The following is a 20,369-nucleotide window of genomic DNA, read 5'->3' as shown; positions in this document are numbered from 1 at the left end:
AGTTGGCGATCTTAGAGTGACATATGATCGTGAAAACAACACTTTAATATCAGGTGGCGGCGGTTCCTGGTTAGACTATGTGACCTACCACAACCAACATCTGCAGCCGAATAAAGCAACCCTGGAATCAATCCGAATAACAGATGATCCGTTTTGGATCTGCAGCTTTGTAAGATCATTGCTCGATTTCAGTTACGAGTATCCGAATTCCGAAAATTGCCAAAGCCCAGTGCAGGTGGTCGATCTGTCCGACCATTACTGCGTTTTGGGCACAATGAACTTCCCTTTGGAGCCCGAGATTGACAATCCCCTTGTTACGGCCTCTCCTATAATTTTCCGACACTAGACAGTTGGCATAGTTATAATGTTTACAATCGTTTTAATTGTCGAAGAATAGTTATGATTACCAGCATACACTCAGTAAGACGTAACAATATCGGGGCAGGCCGTGGAGCAAAATATCAGTAATTCAAATGAGTAGCCATTTCATAAAATCCCGCGATGCTTACAGTATATTAAAAAATAAACCTTAGAAAACAGGGACATGCAACTTCTGCCTGAGACAGGGGAAAATCCAGTTTCCTGTGTACAATGTGGGTTATAATCTCCTGTATAGATAATCCCATTATATACCTTGAAGATTTATACATCTGAAACAGTTTTAGTTGTTACCTTTCTACTCTTTTTTATATGTTTGATAAGTTATGCTGTGCCAATATTCACATTTGTCAGTATATAACGGGTACACTATGCTATATCGGTTATAAATATGATGACAAATCCACTTGTTATAATGACGCAAATTTTGACAGGTTTAGGCAGTTTTGTTTTCTTGTAGAGAAAACTGACCCTATTTGTTTCCCTTTCCTGTTTTCATAGTGGAATAAAAACTGTTAGCTTTGCAATTGTTAGTTTCACTCGTATCAATAGAATGGACTTGACTATTCAGTTTTAATCAAATGTAATTTTTCTGATTATATTCTAGCTACAAAGTTGGCTCATTTTGTGCCGCTACTCCCTGGCAGCCATGTTTGGCTTACGGAACAGGAGAGGATGTAACAGTGGTGTTGACATAGCTTTGTTGTCAGTTTCTCTGAGGTGTTAATTGGGTAGAAGATTATAACTAATGTTACATGAAATGGATACCCACAGTAGCATGTCCCTGTTCTCTAAGGTAGTACTAGTATCTAGTGTTTCCAACATATGAAGCCTGACAAATGTATGCATGTACCTAGGTTGTATTTACTTATGTATTTTCCCGGAATATTTATATTATTTATAATAATTAAAGACTTTTTCAAGTTTGTGTATGATATCATATTTTCCATGTTGTTTACGAGTTTAGTTTGTGACGTTGATAGATTGTGTTGCCAATTTCAGCAAAACTAGGGGACATCGAGTTCTGGTCAATACGACAAATAAATCAAATATATACAGAAAAAAATCAATAAAACCTTATGTTTATTCACGTGTTTGTAAAAACAAATTCGTGGGAACGGAATCTGAGAAATGAACACAGTGGCAGACACTCGCCCATCACATGATACCGAGTAATCGATAATCGATCTCAACCGTTTTATTACAAATCACGTCGACTGACTGTAGTTTCTGTGACGTCAATAGTGCCACGCACGCTGTGCAGGGAAGAGTAACGCCACGTTATCACCGGAGAAAAAATACCCTGAAGAAAATGAAGATCTTTATTTTACTTGTTGGTATTTTTGTTGGAGCATGTCATGCACAGGAGCAGCATCTAGATTACCTACTGTGTGCCGTGAGTATATTACAACGTGACGTATTTAGAGAATATCCGAGTAATTTGAGGTGTGGCAAAATTTGCTTCAAACGAATTGTAATACCTCTGGAGATAGTGTACATAATTTGGTTGACAAATTTTACGTAAATCGAATAATACAAATGTATAATTTCTGGTATACAATTTAATCGGATTTCCACAAAAAAAGAAGAATATTGGTTGTTTCATTAATTTGATTGCACAGTGGAATCATAGAGTGGCGGTGGTAATTAATGTTTAATTTAATTGACAACTCCTAAATCTGTTGAAAAAAATGTTTGAATATCTATAGGATTTCGGAATTTCACGTATGTACAAATATAGACTGGCGTACCTAAATGTATGTAGTATGTGGGATAAATTGGGTTCCAACAAAGAAAAAAGAGTAACACGAATGCAGTTATCACAAGAAGAGAGTTTTAAATGTGCAAATCAGTTGACGCGTGACTTGCGTGCTACACGTAATTGCATCGGTAGCCAGTGTTATTTTGGGACTCTCATTCACGTGACCTATTTGGCCAACCGTTTGGGAACACAGAGGGCGTGTCACGGGTCCCGGGTCATTCTGTGCAGAATATTGAATACTCGAACACGTTACATCGAACAACACTTTTATACCTAATTACGTGGGCAATTGTTCAAGTCAGGGACAATGAGTGTTTATGCAGTAAATCGGCGTCCTCGATTAATGATTGTAAACTCACAGTAGCTAAAAAGCTTGAATATTATCTGTGTCTCACATTTTTCAATTCTTTATTAACTATACTCAAATACTGTATGTTTTTTTCATGGCCAAATCATATCCAATGGATTTCAAATTGAATTCATGCTTTACGTATCATATACCTCTAGCCTGACCTCTGCAGCGACAAGTGCGTAGCACCAAACAACGCGCATAACAGACCAGATAGATTGAGCAAGCATTCTGAGTACGACTGTTATTGTTCCTGTGGAATCGTCATCGGTGACGAATGCGAAGATGACGACGAGTGCGCAATGGGCACGTACTGTGGGTCGGCAGAGGATGGTAATGTCCAAGCAGGAGTCTGTAGGAGTAAGTGGGGGGGGGGCAAAGTTTTCAAAGTTTTAATGGTATGTTTGTCTCATAACAGCCAGCATAATTATGCTCATGACAGCACAAAACCGTTTCCCTTTCCGCATTTTATGAATAATAGTATGTTTTCAAATATCCATGGGTTTGTTATCATCATAAAACACATACTTTTGAGTACCGCATTATTGTTCAAAACTCACAATAAAAAGCAGCTTTTTATTCCTAGTTTAGTGTTTTCAAAGTTCATTTTTATTGCTCTCCTGAAGTTGCGTCTATGGTTAATAAATGATAAGTATTTTAGTTATTTGAAGATATATTGAAAAAAAAACAGTTTGAAACAATGGCGTTTGAGTTTTATACTAAAAGTTAACTGTTCCCAACGTTACAGCTCTGTGTGACCACCCTAACATGCACTGCAACTCATTTTCTCGATGTGAGATGGAGAACCATCAACCAAAATGTGTGTGTGATTTATTCGTATGCAGTGACACAATAAACCAACCAGTGTGTGGAGAAGGTAACAGAGATTTTATGAACAGGTAGGTTGATATCCGCTTCGTCTTTCGTGTTATCAAGGCACGTCGTAATAATTTGTAATATCGCCCTCTAATGGGTCAAAAAACAATAGTGCGCCACCACATGACAAAAGAGATTTTGTTTTCAATACCCTGATTCCTTTTTCACATAGTCTGCCAATGATCTCTGGAAATCGCGTACGGCACACAGTTATATTACATGAATGAATGAATGAATGAATGAATGAATGCATGAATGCAATTCATATATATATTTGTATACAGGTGTTTGTTTGAGAACTATAACTGCGAAAGGATGCAGAGCGAGGAAGGTATAGAATCACTGACCTTGTTAGGTCATGGCACATGTGCCGGTACGTATTAAGTACGATGAGGCTCCCTAAATATATTTTCAAGCCATATGAGTTTATCTGTCTACGTGGGAAAAAAAAAATCAATGTCTGATCCGATTAAAAATTCGAAATTCCAGTTCCATCAGATAACGGTAATAATTGATTAGATTATGGAGCAAAAAGTACATCTTCATGGTTATATTTATAACTGCTTGTCACCTCATCACGTTCAGATCTAAAATTGTGTCTCGTATTAACATTTCGTTATTGATATAATTGTCAATATTTTACTGAGTAATATTGCGCAAACTTGTTTCAGCTGAACGTTCTCTATTTTATATTTCAGAAGTACAAAGCAATGGTGGTTCATATGTGCGATTATAACTACCCAAAAAGACAAATACATCACCGTTCAATAACGTAATATAAGAGTTTCTTGGTACCTACATAAACAACCCCACTTTCCGTATACAAAAGTTGCTGATTCTTGGTCCCTGATACTTCTAAAGACGTTTGGGTTTACTTTCTACAGTACAATTTTGAGTTACTTACAGTGTTTGACACAGTTCGTTGTACCACAACACACAGCAAAGACTTACTCCAAAATCGGGTAATTTCAGATTGCAAGACAAAATTATTAGGTCAGCCCACCTATATAGATATATTTTTTGGTGGTTTAGGTTTGTGCATTTTATGGAATCTTGGTGCATTTAGAACAGCATAACATCATATTCTTTCATATTTACAGTGGATTTGTCTGTGTTCACCATCAGCAAGGACTTTTAACACGCAGGGCCATCTTGAATGCATACAAGTTGTGAAACACGTTTTTCAGATTCCTACAAATCAGCACAAAAATGCCAATCTTTCACAGAAATACGATCCGTTGGGGGTAATATTAAGCCAACCGATAACAAAATTCGGTCGAATTCGTCGTTTTTGTGTGGAAAAATCACTTAAATACGAACACCTGATTACTTGAAGAACATAGAACACTTTCCCGGGGTATTTAAAACCAAAAAATTATTAAAAAAAAATATTTAGTTTTATGCCGCATTCAAGATGGCGACCCCCCATATAGTAAATATCGCATTTATTATCACGTGTGCGCCGGCTGACTGTGGGCAAAATCATGGTGTAAAAGTCTTCCGAATGAGAGACATTACACAACTCTAAAATTTAGATGAAAATAAAAATAAAGTACTGTAATCGCTCTTGATTTGGAATGCCTTGTGATAAAAGTGCCTTACTGGCTAAGCAATGTAGGGATGTACAATACAAATACAGAACGTCAATAGAAAAATGTCAGTCAGTTCGATTATTGCTACCAGATAATTGCCAATACCAATAATTTCAAGATTGATGCATTAATGAATTTCCTCCATCATCACATCTTCATGCATTAAACATTCATACCATTTCAATTATTCAAACTTCTTTCAACATGTACTTACATTTATTTGTGAATTTCACTTATTACGATACTAAAATATTTGCTTAAAGGGAATTGGAGGGTGTTGAAACCATATGTTAACTTTGTGTTAAGAAACACATTTGATATACATGCATATACCATGCACAGTATGGGCCCCAGCACTAAGCGCATTTTGTTGCAATTGCCACCACCCTTAAAACTATCAACATAATCTGCGGTGTTGGGTTTCTAGTTCTGCTATGTATTTGGGGGAATTTAATGGAATAAACACAATCAACAGGGCAGTGGTTTGTGTAAGAGTGTTTATTTTAAAGTGTAGTTAATAATCACCAGTGGTTTTTTTTTAACCTTATGTTACAAAAAAAATGGACACAATGATGGTTGGCTATAACATAATATTCAGTATGTTATAAAAATGAATACACTAAAATACTTTATTTTCACTTGGAATTAATTTTCGTTATTTTTGCTGAAGGAATGGTTCAGTGAAAATAAAATCCAGCGAATATATCTTTTTTTCTATATTCACATTCACCTGATCAGAAATCAGTGGAAATAAATTCCACACAAAACACCCAAAAAGTCTTTTCAGCGAAAATTAATTCCAGCTAAAATAAAGTATTTTACAGTATTATATGCAATATCAGTAATATTATTGGTAAAAGAAACAGACAGGAAATACCAATAAAGAGTTATTGTTTCATATTTAACCTACCAACATTTATTGAAAATGAGATCTTTTGTGCATTCATACAGAAGAAAATAATAATAACAGACTATTGCATTTTAACACTGTCTATGAGAGGGTTGACATGCACTGAGGCAGTATAGAGATTGTATTTACTGGCACATAGCATACTGCCAGAATCCATATTTTGTGGTACTCTTATACATAGCTAGTACCCTGAAATGTCAACAAATAACGTTTTGTGTTGTGCTAACATTTGTAACTGGATTCCATTTATGCTACAGCATGCAATGTAAACTAAGGAAAGTGTTAAAATGTGACACATTTATGTTGGTGACATAGTTTACCCCATATAAGGAAAAATATGAACATTTGAATGAATGCTGATACAGCATTTTACGTAATGGCAAACTTGGTGCTCCATGTATAATAATATATATATATATATATTATACATACATCGAATTTGCTGTATTAGAAGTACATCTCTAATACCTATAAAAGCACATATGAACAATTGCATTTAATGTATACTGAATCATTATAATATCACTTATATCGATCATAAACACCTCTGTAATTTAAAGCACATATGCTACAGTATGTAATAGAGCAAATGTAATATATATATTCTCTACATCCATTACACCTTTCCTTATTGGACAAGAAACCATCAAATCAAGTCAGTCAATGAAATTCATCCAATCACAGACACAATGAATGACATAACTTCGTATTAACAAGCATCATTTTGACTTTGGAGGAATTTCCCCAGTATCTAGAGTCTTGAGTAATCTGAATAATCCGGCAGCTTCCCGGATGTGACTGAATTCGATACAGAAAGCTTGCACCTCTATAAACAAATCCTGAAAGATGATGGTGAAGAAAAAAAAATTATTATATGTAGAACACCTCTCACTAATTATTGTGATCACATTGAAAAATGATAAAATCAGTTGGTATGGCAACAAATCCTAAAATATCAGAGTACTGAAGGTCATTGTGTTTAAACACTAAATCGAACATACTTTTCATTGTTGTAACACTCAAGGCTACTTTGAAGCATTAGAAGGTTTTTGTAAATTACAGATAATACTAAGTGGAAAGGCAACTTGCTCTTGGTGATGAAACAGATTGCCAAACATAAAGTCAATCAATCTACAAAGCAGTCTAATAAAAACTGCAAAAATCAATCAATCAATCAATAAATTGAAAACTTTGGCCATCCCACTATATATCTGAGACAGGCTTCTTCCAATACAACACAACAAAGATGGTCACTTTGATTATTGGACATATCAACATGAACAAAAAAAAGACACTATGAAGGTTTAACAGGTAATTCCTTGTATAATTGGTACATATAGAAAGACTTTAAGAAGTAAACATCGCAAACAGATCGAGACTTGCATTCATGATCACATCGAGTTATGGGAAAATCATCAACACAAATTTTACTCACACTGTTCATTGCTCTTTTAACAACAAAATAACATATGAGTAATTTCTAGAAAATAACCTACATCCTGGGCAATTCATTATAAGTATGTATCAGAGTTATTAACCATGTTTACCAAGTTCAGGTAAAAATACATAATAAAGTGTTATTTTATAATAAGCAGAAGCAAATCATGTCGAATTAGTATCTAAGGTAAATATAACAAGTCATTGTCAATGACACGTCCCCGTTCCGTTCATATTTGAGTGACATATACATTCAAAGCAGCAACAATATGGATGTTGAACTGCATTCAGTAAAACAAAATAGCCACCAGTCAGCCATTTTCAACACAATCCAAAAAAATTTTTTAACTAAATTTGCCCACGCATGACTAAGATTCAGTTCCGGTATGGTGAAAATGTGCAATTTTGGTGAATTTTTGACCTTAAAAGGACTGGCCCAAATGCACAGGCATATGTATGATATAATGTATGATGTGTATGTGAAGTTTGAACTTGATCAATCCAGACATGTCTTGGATACGGATCCAGAACTGAATTCTTTAAAACAAAATGGCCGCCAGTCGGCCACTTCGAACTTGATCCGAAAAAAAAATGACGTGCATCAAGGTCCTATTATGTTTAATGTATGTACCAAATTTGAACAAAATCCGTCCATGCATAACTGAGATCCGGGTCCGGAATGGTGAAAATGTGTGATTTCAATGCATTTTCAGCCTTAAAGCGGCCGCCATTTGGCTATCGTTAATGAGATCATGAAACAAATGCACATACATATTTGTGACATGATGTACCTTGTGTGCGTGAAGTTTGAACTCGATCAATCCAGGCATGTCTCAGATACGGATCCAGAACTGAATTCTTTAAAACAAAATGGCCGCCAGTCGGCCATTTCCAACTTGATCCGGAAAAAAAAATGACATGCATCAAGGTCCTATTATGTTTAATGTATGTACCAACTTTGAACAAAATCCGTCCATGCATAACTGAGATCCGGGTTCGGAATGGTGAAAATGTGCGATTTTGATGCATTTTTGGCCTTAAAATGGCCGCTATTCGGCTATCGTTAATCGGATCATGAACAAAATGCATGTGCATATGTCCCATATAATGTGTGATGTATGAGTGAAGTTTGAACTTAATCGGTCCATACATGTTTGAGATACAGGTGATCACGGACGCACACACGGATGCACGCACAGACGCACACAGGGCAAAACATAAGTCCCCGTTTTCGGACTACGTCTGAACGGGGACTAAAAATCACATTTTATTGATGGAATTATTACACCACATACCTGTACATTGATAATTTTATTCCTAATCAATGACTGGAGAAATACACACACCTAAATATGTTAAACAAGACAGAATAAAATAATTAGTTTGGATACACTGGAAATAATCTGCATACTAAATGTTATCTTGGTACAATCAAGAAAAAACAATATCCTTTAAAAGAAACAAGTTTTACCAGTAGTTGAACAATTATATGCACATGTTCATACTGTTAGATGTGTGTCCTTTTCCGAGGAATTGTGTTGCATGAATAGACAAACTGACTTATCTAACAATAAAAGTCCTAACCCTGCATTTTCAGCACCCAGGAAGTATGGTGTACCGTATATTCGCAAAGTCAAGGTGCTGGTAGTGCAAATAAAGAATGCACATCTGAATTTCCACACAAAGTCTGTACATATTTGCCTTTTTCTAAGTATTGCAAATAACCATAAAGGGACTGGAATGCTAATTTCTAAATATTCGGTTTTGTTTTCCTTGCTTGGGGATTTTCATATTACATTTGTAATACCGGACCATTTTGATATTAGAAATGTTGGTCAAACTCAATGTAATGCACAATACACTACACAACATATAGGTGTAATTTCGTAACTGATGTAATATATTATGGCCCACCATGAAGATGCAAATTCATGTTATATATATAATTGTGTAATTTATTGAAGTCATCCCCACTTACCAGTCTGACGAGTCTATTTTGCATATATTTATCTTTAATTGTTTCACATGTTGATATACAGTTAGAAATATAGAGATGAATGAATTCAGTTGGTAAGTCTACAGCCTAATGACAAAAATACATGTATACATTTATTAGAAGAATACACCAATACATGTTATTATTTAAAAAATACTAGAACACAACAGACCAAAGTTTCTGTTAGTAGTGTAACTCCATTTGATGAAAACAAACAGAAAAGCAATAGGATTCATATAATCAAAACCGTAACATAAATTCTGAAGAAATCTATCTTTCATTTATGGTGTACATATATATGCCCTCAATTATTCAATAGATGAACCACTCTGTTTTTATGCCAGAACATAAATACCACTATTGTCTCTCATAAATCTGTATACTGTATTTGCTCCATTAGTAGCGCATACACTCATGAAAATCACATAGGTGTTTTTATTACAGAAGTATGCCTTTTTATTAGAGCAAATACGGTATATATACAAATTGCAGTGAAACTGTACAACATACATAATGACATTTAGGAATTACATGTTTAATCCTCATAGAAGCACTTGAAACATAATATATATCTGCTAGTGGAGACTCCCCAGCCAGAGGATCAGCACTCGTATTGCACACTTGCAAAGGGCGTGTCACTCCTGGCATTCAACCTCAGTAGTATATTGAACTTTCCATTATGATCCTGAAGCATAAATCTCTGAACAAATGGTGATTGGTTTGTATTGTTTCAAAGTCGACCATGTACAAATGTATTGCACCCTTCTTAACCCATTGTGTGGAAAAGTCAACTTAGTTGCCATTCACAAAATATAATATGTTACGGTTTTTTACATGTTAATTATGTTTATTTCATCTAAAATGATCGAAAATTATAAAAAAATAATTAAAAATAGGCAAATTTAGCATCAAAATTCTGATGCTTAAAGGGTTAAAGCCAGGATAAAAAAACACTCAATGTTTTCACCATTAACTTACCGTTGTCAATCTATTGACTACTTCCATAGAATGTAATGACATTTCCATATTGACTAATACTGAAAAGTATTCAGTAATCTGATTAGATTGCATGAGTCGTAGCAGCACCTCAATGGCTACTAAGGGGTTGTTTTCTACTAAGTCTGGCAACTGAATAGACAAATACAAATAATATTAGACATGTAAAAAAAACCACAGGAATACCTCAGTTGATTTACTAGCAGCATGTGTACTCATGTAAACGATAGAGGTACATGTATGTGCAAACATTAGCACTAATTTGCTCTATTAGTAGTGAGTCCATGCTTACGTAAATTACAGACTGAAGTGAATCTATGCTAAAATATACTTTAATGATTCAATATACAACAAATATGTTTATATGCATTGTATTGGAGACATGCTTCTAAGAGAAAAAATTTTAATATTTTAATAATTTAGAATACAATAAATGCAATTTTTGGTTTATGTGTACTACTAATGTATAAAACGGTAGTGCAAAGATTAAATCCACAGGCACACAGTCTCAAGTGTGGATTGGTCAAGAATATTGTCATTGGACTATCATATTTGGAATACTGGAAAAAATATTAACAAATTTTTATATACATTCAAAATATATCGATAATTATCAGTAATTTACCTTAGCTGGCGTCAGCCCAATGTGATATACTAATTTAGGGTCTTTTTCTAATTCACTCAATACTTGCTGTTGCTGTTGTAAAATTAATGGACCTTTGAATGCTTTAGCCATCAGTCTTTTGACTTCTACTCCAGCATTGTTACTAACACACATGGTCATATCCCATGATATTTCATGGTCTGGTTCAACTGGATTCATCCATGCAAGCTAATATGAAAACAAGTAGGAGAGACTGGTAAATAATAGCATTGCTGGGTACAATATCATTCAACATGTATTATGTATTTATTCATCTAGGCAATATTATTTTAAGCCAAAATTTGTCAAAATTATAATTAATAATTCATCTGCCTGTGATAAACCAAAATGGCTGGTACTCATACTGCAAAGTAAAGTAGAATAGCGTAAACTGCTTTTACATTACAAGTCCAAGAAAAACATGAAAAGAGCATGATTCCACAAGGTAACTGTCACAGGGAGTGTGCGACTTTTACAAAATTCTGCTCAAATTGTATTTCATTAGTTTGTTGATCAATATAACCTAAAATTAAGTACACAAAACTATGGATACTACATCAGTGAATTTTATAATAAATTGCCCATGTACAAGGATTTCGTCCATAAAAGTTCAAAATAAACAAATAGGAATGGACCACAAATAATTGTATGCCCGAGTCTCCATACACACTTTACCCATACTACATAATAGTTTGCCTACCTCATCCTCACATGTATGGAGAGGAGGTGCTAATCTGATAAATTCTGGTCTCAGATTGTTCTCCATTGGTGGTTGGGGACCAGTAACCAAAGATTCTAACACTTGATTGGCAGCTGAGAAATCAGACCCAGGGCTGTAGAAGAACAAGACTGGTGTAATCATGTGGTAAGCAGAGAATACAATATACGTGTAAGTTTGTCAATAGTAACAAGAACAAATCTATGGAGAATATACAAAAATGTCAGAGCCATCTAAGCCAATTTGATACATCACAGATATGCAGAAATGTTTTGTGATGCAAATAATTGTGCTCATTCTCTATCAAAATATTTCTTCTTGTGATTTGGAAAAAATGAAGTCATGGTTTATTCTCAAAATAAATGTGAAAACAAAGGTAATCAGAGGGTCACACAGCATTTTAATTTGTGACTTCAGTAATTCCTCCTGACAGATCTAAATTCAGGATACACAAAATCTAAATACCAGTAATTATTCAGTATTAATGTAACTGCTGAGCAATACTAACCTTGCATCTGGATCAGGATCACTTACAATACAGGGGAGTGCAGCTTTAGATTGGAGGGGCATTTCTGATTGTCTTTCAGCTAGTGTCATCTGCAGACCTGTGATATCTAGTGGAGTCACATTACTGCCAATATCCATAGCACATATCTGACGTGGTATTTTCTTAAAAAGCTGTAAATGACGACAGAAAAAAATATGTTAATTATAAATTTTTATTTGGGGATAGAGAAATTTGAAATACTACACAAATCACTATCATGTGACAGGGTAGTGATCATTAAATGTTTGAAATGGTATAAATACTAAATTATTATCTAGGTACATTGTTGACTATATAGGAGTAATGTTCAAAATACTGTAAGCGAAAAAAAAAAAAGGTTTGTAATTTGATAATTTGACATATGCAGTCAACATTTTACCAATGTCAGTTATTTTATCTGTATATTCAATTTTACCTCTCTAGGTGGACTTGTAATAAGCTGTGATAATAAATATCTTTCAGATTTGGATAATGTTGGCAGTGATCCAAGTGACTGGCTGGTCCTTTCATCATCTGTTGGATTCTGCATGAAAAAAAAAATATAAAAACTAATAATCTATGAATAAAAAATATAGTACAATTTTTATCAGTGTGCCTTCTCTAACAGAACTGATTTTGTAGATCTTGAGTCATAATGGAATTACAAAAATCTAGTTGGATCAGCTTGGTGACTTAGTGCCTGAGAAAAAATTAAGGCTGTGTCTGTGAGGAGCTTCTTAAGGCAGTCAAAATTTGCTCTACTGAACATGTTATTGGACATATATGCAATGCATTATGGGAGATCACCTCCTATTGTTAGCATGTGCATCATGGAGATTGCAATTCCTGATTGGCTGCTTATCTGAACTGTACCAACTTTAACAGTTTTTAGTCATTACTGGGCAAACAGTTCAAACTTGGTTAAACCAACACGATTATTGAAGACTCAAATGCATAGAAATGAGCTAATATGCATAAGTATTTGAGGATATATCCCAAATTAATGCAAATGCAGCTGAAAACTAGCTTATCCTATTAACCACCGGACTTTCTCTTCTTTCATTTTTTGAATCCAACAGACACAAATTTTCAATTTTTACTAAACAATTGGCTATTTTTGTCCCAATCATTTAAAAAAAAGTGCATACTATAAACAGGACTATTTTGTGAATTTGTGATAAAAAGTTGGAACTGGTGGTGAAAAGGTTAAACAGACAGCTTCATGAGTATCTAATTTGCAAAAATAATGAGTTAATTTATCTAATTGATTACATATCCAGAGTTATCTTACCAGTAAGTGAGAAAATACAGGAGCAAATGGATTCAAACCAACAGGTTCATTCCTATACATCTCCCACAATAAAAAAACTGCTGTTAAACGTTGAGGTGACATCGGCAATAAATCCTGGTTTTGTAAAATAATTAACTGCAAAGGAAGTGTACAAAAAGAACTTATAAAACAAGCAATATACCGATACCTTTCATTACACTGTAACCTCAATATAATGAACACCGTTATAATGAATTTCCTGATATAATGACCACATAGCGTGTCTCCCGCTCACAACAAACCCAATGTATTATGTGGTTCATTATAGTGAACATTTCACTATAACAAACTAATTGTATGTCCCCCAAAGAGTTCGTTATAACGAGGCTACAGTGTATGTATGACTGAATCATATCAGTGTTTTACAAATAGGATGTCTCTTTTGCCGAATTTTAAATATAGACAAAATGAATTTCTACAGTTGTATGCAACCAAGAATTGTGTTAACTCCATACTCTGCTTCCCATACCTCCAATTTCTCAGCAGAACATGAAGAGGTCGCATTTGCATGAAAGATGCAAAACATTTACTGTAAATTACTTTTTATTTTACCATAGGAACTTACTACACCAAAACACTAACGCAATCCCTGTATGGAACAAATTAGGAAGAAATTTTTCAAGCGAGTTCTCAGTATACTGTGGAGTTCCAATGCACACATGGTAATGTACAGTAGATTGGTTAAAGTATCATTCATATACAAATCGTTAATGTAAAAGGTGAATATCAATTAAAATAATCACATAAAGCTGGACAACAAAGTGGTTGCAAGTCGGCCATCTCGCATCAGAATGTTTATCAAAGTGATGGACACGTGTGTGCTATAATGTCTTTGACCAAGTCATTGTCAAGTGTCATGAAAACACTCACATGGACCAAGCTTAATCTATGAATTCAGGCATTAACATTTTCAGTCTAGAACGAGTGATTAATAAAAGTTACAATATGGTTGGTGTGTAACTTAACATTTAGTAGCTTGCTTTCAAATTGTGTAATCTGCCTAAACATTGATATCGTTAATACTACTTTTTGGCTTGTCTCTATTGTATCAAACAGTGAATAGTTTTCTTCAGCATTTTGGGGGAAAGTACTTTTTTTGTGTGTTACAAATAGTACCTGTACCTGTTAATTTTTTTTGTTCTCAACAATACATGTTTACTAGGAAAGTACATTTTTATTAGTACTGTTTTTCAGAACAAACTTGTTCTATTATGATTCAAGTGGGGAGTACAACTTGCCTCTCACTATTTAAAAAATTTTTTTGAGCAGCAACACCTTTCATTGTCAAGCTGTGTGGATACATGGTCAGTCTACTGAAAGAGATATGTAGGTAATTTGTAGTATATTGCTACATGTAGTTTACTATGATATGTACACAACTCAGGTGCAATTTCTGTGATTACACAACTCGTGATAGGGCTGCAGATAAACCAATTAAAACTTGCTAACTGTAGTTAGAACCTGGTTGGGGTCCAGACCTCCATAGTTTACTAGAATCTGGACCCCAAACAGACCATTTACTACAGTTAAGCTAAGCCAGATGATAGACAGCTTAGAAGTTGAGCTGCACCTGGACTGTAATCTTATTTTTTAACTTCCATAACCCACATATTATTTCAATAACAGTGAAGTGGTGATTATACTTACAATTGACATTCCTAATTTGAAATGGTCCGGTTTACTAAAATAATGGTGAAAGGCTTGTGCTATATTTTCAAATGAGTGGGTATTTACTGTCTCCTCAGACAAAACACTGCAAAATAGAAAAATGTAATTATATAGACTTAGAGAGAGAAGTAAAATTATCTGTGTGCATTTAGTTAACTTTCTCAAGTCAAATGGTTACAATGCTTTACAAATAATAGAAGTTACACTGATAATTCGCCTCTCACCAAATCAAAAACATCCGATACAGACCCAAATGCAGGATTGGTTCTGCAAACATGCAGCAAACTAAACGGCAGTGAATCATGTACAAATACTATACTGATACCTGTTTTTCAACCACAAATAAATGTCATATAGCATTAGACGTAAAAAGCCAATCAGTGACAACCTTACAGTTGAGCGATTATTTAGGTTTTAAATCCCCTAGAAAGTGTACAGGTGATGAGGTGTTCGTATTTAAAAGATTCCTCACAAAAACTACAAATTCAGTCAAATTTTGATAGCAACTGGCTTAATGTTACCCCAACAGATCGTTTAGCTCTGAAAGTTTAGAATTTATTCGAAAAAACTGTTTTTCACTTTTTTTCTTATAGATTCGAGCCATATTTGAGATGGCAACCCTCTCATAGTAAATATTGATACATTTAAATTTCATTTATTTGAATACACTTGTATGCCAGCTAACTGTGTTATAGATATATGTGGGTTGGTTCTACTCTCACAATTGGTTCTCATAAAGTTCGAAATGGTGTATTTGGCATTAACAAAGATGACCATATTTTTAGTTATTATTTTAAGTTTTAAATCGAAATATGTTATTCATTTTCCGGCATGGCAAGCTATAGTATACGAACAAATATTGAATAATAATACGAATACACTTCTGTGGGTGCCGCTATACTGTGTCGTGAGTTTGTAAACACAGCAAAGTCCCCCAAATGCCGAAACCGATATCTCAATAAATACATACAAACCAGAACATAGAAACCCAGAACTGATTCCCTAGATATTACATATATTTCCTACCAAACTATAGCGATGAAAATGAAAATGTACAAGTAATAAAACATCCACTTTACTTGAGAAGTGTTGTCAGCTCCTTGTGTGACAGCGCCATCTTGTGAGTTGTATGTTTGTATGCGCGCAGTTTGTTTTCTCAAACAGGTGACCCAAAATGGCGATGATTATTAGGTCACTGCGTCCTGTTCTACAAATTTCCAGGCTGCAGGTATAGTTAAAACTTGTCATTATTCCTATTTCTACAACAGAAAACTCCACTATCGCACTTTGGGAATCAAGTTCACAATTTGTTGCGGCGGCGCAAATTACTGATGTACGGCACCGACCACGACGTGCCTTTGCATAAACTCATTTGACCCCAGAACCATTCATGTTTCCAACCAAATACGTGACTACTGCATGAACGATAATAACGTATAGATAATTAAGTACACAAAACTGGAGTTATATACGTAACTTTAGTATTGTAATATGTATTTGCCTCACAAAATATTATTTGTTGCCTTTTTGGCCATACTTGAATATTTTACGTGAAATTTGTGGTTTTTACCACAGTTACCATACAATGATAAATGAACAAGTTTTTTATCGCTACTTCTCTCTAAAAAACATGAAACGCGGCCGCCATGTAATCGATGCATCGTCCAATTCAACAAAAAATATTTCTTGTCTCTCGCCTTTATCCAGTGGGGGTGGGGGAGGGGTGGGGTGGGGTTGGCACGAGAGGGTGCCATCCGATCTGAATGAAACGTTTCAAAGTCGGTCGTCCGTAGCCCATCGTCAAAGCATCAACGTCTCTTTTACAAACATATCATTACAGAATAACCCTCAACAAAACTTAGAAACATTTCTTAGAAAAATGCAGCCTCTAAAATTGTGTCTTTTGCAATACAATTTCGAACGACAGCCAGTTTGACGCCACAATAATGCACTGCATTCACAATCAGTCCTACATGTTATCTGGGCAAATTCCATATGAATGAAGTTTATTTTTCCAGAAATACAATAAAAACTGTAAAGATACTAGTCCTCATGCGGCATTACTTGAAAATTGCCTGGTGACGTTCCTGCTGAGACTTGTCACTCAAACTAAGTCATACACCAATCAACCAATCATGAGCGAATAGTAGTAGTAGTAGTTTGAGTGTCAAGTCTCAACAGAAACATCACCGAACAATTTCCATGTAATGCGCATGAGGGTGTTACATGCTATAACAGTCCCTCGAGCCTTATGGTCCTCAAGCCTTTGTTAAAACGTCTACGGCATTTGAAAATAAGTGACTCTTTATCAGGCCTGAGAACTGTCGACAGTCTAGGTGGAACAGATCAAATGCAAATCAAATGTGTTAATCCCAACTGCATTTAATTTTTCATTGACTTATATTGACTCAGATTATATACATGTATCATCACTATCTTATATAAGCACACTTTTTTACTGCAGAGTCTGAACTGTGTGGTGGCATACAGCAACAAGGGTAGTGATACTAAAGCACCAGCAGCCAGGCCACCGACTGCTACAACTGTCAAACCTCCAGGTAAAACTGACTTCCACTTCTCTCGGCTAAAATTTACAAACGTATGTAGGTGTGGGTTTATTACATCAAGATACTTTGTGGATCTCACTCAGTAAAATAAGAGTTTGCACATACCGGTATAATGTGCGATAGGGATAACAATTGGTAACCGACTTAGACAACCAATTTTGTCATGGGACAAACAGTTTTTATATCTGGGCAAGCCATGAAATTAAATAAAGAAATGTAACCATTACATAGTCCAATGTAGTATTATCATGTCATCTAAAACAAAGTCTTTTGAGCAGTTGTTAACATGACATTGCTACTAGAAATGTAAAAACATTCAGCTTTACTGTGCATTTATAGGGCTAAACACAAAAAGCTGTATTTTCATGTGGACATCTATGTTTTTGTTTTTTTATTTTGATTGATGATTGATATTTTTACCCTTGTCCTACAGCCTTGTATACTTCTACATTGACTTGACCAGATGTTGCCTTTATATGCTAATCAATATGCAAATTAGCCACAATACTCTTGATGTTTTTTCTTCATTGTATAGTGTAATAAGTTTTATTCAAGTCTATTTGTCGTTGCCATGTTGTACTGGTGGCAGTACATGTAGGCTTTTTACACTCAACTTAAAATTCATTCAAAATTGATATCATTGTGCTTCCCTTGCAGATCCTCCTAAGCCAGTAGCAGTGGACAGAAATGACCAATACCAAGTGAAAGAGTATTTCAGCTATAACGAGTTCTCATACTATGATATAGATTCTGCAATGTGCAAACACAGACTTCCACAACCAAACCCAAATGTCAAATCTTTGTAGAATTTAACTGAGACAAAGTTTGTTTTAGCAAGTATTGTTGTGTTAATGTTTGACTTAATTTAGTCTCACTCTGATGATCATCATCCATTGAGCTTTTTCTCACAGAATTTCCACAGGTTATGTTTGAAATGTATTGATTAGCTATTTATCCGTACTGTAAACTGCTCTAATTTCTCAACTTTAGTGGATCACCGAAATACAAATGTATAAACTGATTACAATTTGTTTAATGACCCTGATTAAAAATCAAACTCAAATTTTAAAATACATGTACATCATATAATGGTCAGATTATTTTTTTTTTCATCTAGAAACGAGTCCCTCTGTAAGTTTTCTTGAATTTTGCTATAGTAGTCTATTCATAAGCAGTTCAGAACGATTGTTGATGCTACTTTAGTACTTGCTTTGTATTGGCAATGGTATTAATAGAATAAAATATTTAATATTTAAAACTGGTGTTTTTTGTGTAGAATTGTCTTCAATTTCATTCCAAGATGGTGTATTCCATACATATTGGTATTTCAAGACAAGTTCCTTTATTCGGAGAAGATCTCAGAGAAGATCCATAATCTCCTATACATGTACCTGCTCCAGACACTGGGATAACTGGTGTATTGTATAACATTTGTGCCTTGAGTCATGGTTATTTGCAAGCTAATAATAATGTTATGGTTTTGTCTGCTTTAGTGATTTTCCAGAGTGGTAATAGTCTTCCAGTGTATACAATGGGAAGTTTTCTCCCACAAAGCATTGTATATGGAGTATGTGGAGTAACATGCTTAGTAAAGCAATATTTGAATTTGGCTCAAACTGCTATAAGTCATCCATCGCAATTACACTTGGCATATGATTACAACTGTAGAAATTGCATAATAATAGTTTCACAGAAATAAACCAACAGCCAGAACAATAGGTGGCATGACCAATAGGGATATAACTTTTAGTCGTTTGTCTCCATGTAGATTTGTAATCAGCCACGGTTTTTGTCACACACAGATTAGTAACAACCACAATTTTGGTTTCAGGCGATATGCACAACGTGCAATGCAATGAATAAATTTATTTGTGTTTATACAAATGTAACGGTAATGGGTCGAAGCAATGTGAACATTTATTCCACGTTTCGTAAGACTGTCATAGTACAAGTTGTTAATCGCACATTGTAGTCATGCCATATCATGTGAATTATATATCAGAAATGGATTATCCCTAGATTGGTATATTTACATGCCAATACCACTGGCAACATGTACCATTTAACATGTTCTACAGTAGCACTGGTCAATCGAACCAGATATATATTGTAATTTGAATAATAAAAGCTACTGTAATTATGTCACTAATACCCCATCCAATCAACTATGTTATTACCGCTACCTTATGTTCCAAATTTACACCAATGATTCACAAGACAATGAGAGAAGTGCATATCTAAGTTTTGAAAGATGATCCTTCAGCACGAAGTAATGCGTTAACTATAAGTGAAATTCTGGGCTTGAAAAGACTTCTCTGCAAATATTTGAAAATACAGGTTCTTGAAACAGTCTTAACACATTTACATGGATTGATATATCCCACAAGTTTCAGCCAGAAATACTGCAATGTTATCTGGGAATTATGGGTTTAGTCATTTTGGGCAACAATTACCCGTAGTTTGTCATATAAACAAATGGACACCTTGCATGTTTCAAATGAGTTCCTCCATATGTATATCCAGGCTTTCAACAAGATATCGTAAAATTAAGGTTTTTTCATGCGATAACAGAGGACTCTATTCAAAAATGTCATCACACGATTCTTGCTTCCTTAAAGGAC

General features: G+C 34.7%; 3 protein-coding genes across 3 annotated transcripts; 2 read left to right on the top strand and 1 right to left on the bottom strand.

Moving 5' to 3' along the window:
* Positions 1-1,595: 1,595 nt before the first annotated feature.
* Positions 1,596-5,436, top strand: LOC102802850 (uncharacterized). The gene is made up of 5 exons (XM_078007625.2): positions 1,596-1,774; positions 2,648-2,849; positions 3,238-3,388; positions 3,650-3,738; positions 4,064-5,436. Exons 1-5 carry the CDS (start codon positions 1,691-1,693, stop codon positions 4,099-4,101), a joined length of 564 nt encoding a protein of 187 aa, XP_077863751.1. The 5' UTR covers positions 1,596-1,690; the 3' UTR covers positions 4,102-5,436.
* Positions 5,437-5,440: 4 nt separating this feature from the next.
* On the bottom strand, positions 5,441-16,298 carry LOC100367053 (CCR4-NOT transcription complex subunit 11-like). The gene is made up of 11 exons (XM_002732827.4): positions 16,261-16,298; positions 15,161-15,266; positions 13,475-13,609; positions 12,620-12,727; positions 12,166-12,335; positions 11,640-11,772; positions 10,922-11,128; positions 10,279-10,428; positions 9,283-9,387; positions 8,600-8,650; positions 5,441-6,706 (listed from the first exon to the last, which is right to left on the bottom strand). Exons 1-11 carry the CDS (start codon positions 16,296-16,298, stop codon positions 6,587-6,589), a joined length of 1,323 nt encoding a protein of 440 aa, XP_002732873.1. The 3' UTR covers positions 5,441-6,586.
* Positions 16,299-16,324: 26 nt separating this feature from the next.
* LOC100375956 (uncharacterized) lies at positions 16,325-19,010 on the top strand. Its single transcript, XM_078007626.1, has 3 exons — positions 16,325-16,409; positions 17,646-17,739; positions 18,406-19,010. The coding sequence occupies exons 1-3, from the start codon at positions 16,356-16,358 to the stop codon at positions 18,552-18,554; spliced, it is 297 nt and encodes a 98-aa protein (XP_077863752.1). The 5' UTR covers positions 16,325-16,355; the 3' UTR covers positions 18,555-19,010.
* The last annotated feature ends 1,359 nt before the right edge of the window (positions 19,011-20,369 follow it).

The sequence above is a fragment of the Saccoglossus kowalevskii genome, chromosome 7 (genome assembly GCF_978046115.1).
Source record: "Saccoglossus kowalevskii chromosome 7, keSacKowa6.1, whole genome shotgun sequence".
Taxonomy (NCBI): Eukaryota; Metazoa; Hemichordata; class Enteropneusta; family Harrimaniidae; genus Saccoglossus; species Saccoglossus kowalevskii.
The sequence above is the reverse complement of the archived record's forward strand: the minus strand, read 5'-3'. Positions and strand labels throughout refer to the sequence as shown.

Coding starts and splice junctions, on each gene's coding strand:
- LOC102802850 (XM_078007625.2), top strand. CDS start 1,691: ATGAAGATCTTTATTTTACTTGTTGGTATTTTTGTTGGAGCATGTCAT. Junction 2,850..3,237: donor CCAAGCAGGAGTCTGTAGGA/GTAAGTGGGGGG, acceptor CCAACGTTACAG/CTCTGTGTGACCACCCTAAC. Junction 3,739..4,063: donor AGGTCATGGCACATGTGCCG/GTACGTATTAAG, acceptor TTTATATTTCAG/AAGTACAAAGCAATGGTGGT.
- LOC100367053 (XM_002732827.4), bottom strand. CDS start 16,298: ATGGCGCTGTCACACAAGGAGCTGACAACACTTCTCAA. Junction 11,773..12,165: donor GATCCTGATCCAGATGCAAG/GTTAGTATTGCT, acceptor GTTCTTCTACAG/CCCTGGGTCTGATTTCTCAG. Junction 9,388..10,278: donor TAGTCAATAGATTGACAACG/GTAAGTTAATGG, acceptor TTTTGTCATTAG/GCTGTAGACTTACCAACTGA.
- LOC100375956 (XM_078007626.1), top strand. CDS start 16,356: ATGGCGATGATTATTAGGTCACTGCGTCCTGTTCTACAAATTTCCAGG. Junction 16,410..17,645: donor TACAAATTTCCAGGCTGCAG/GTATAGTTAAAA, acceptor TTTTTACTGCAG/AGTCTGAACTGTGTGGTGGC. Junction 17,740..18,405: donor TACAACTGTCAAACCTCCAG/GTAAAACTGACT, acceptor CTTCCCTTGCAG/ATCCTCCTAAGCCAGTAGCA.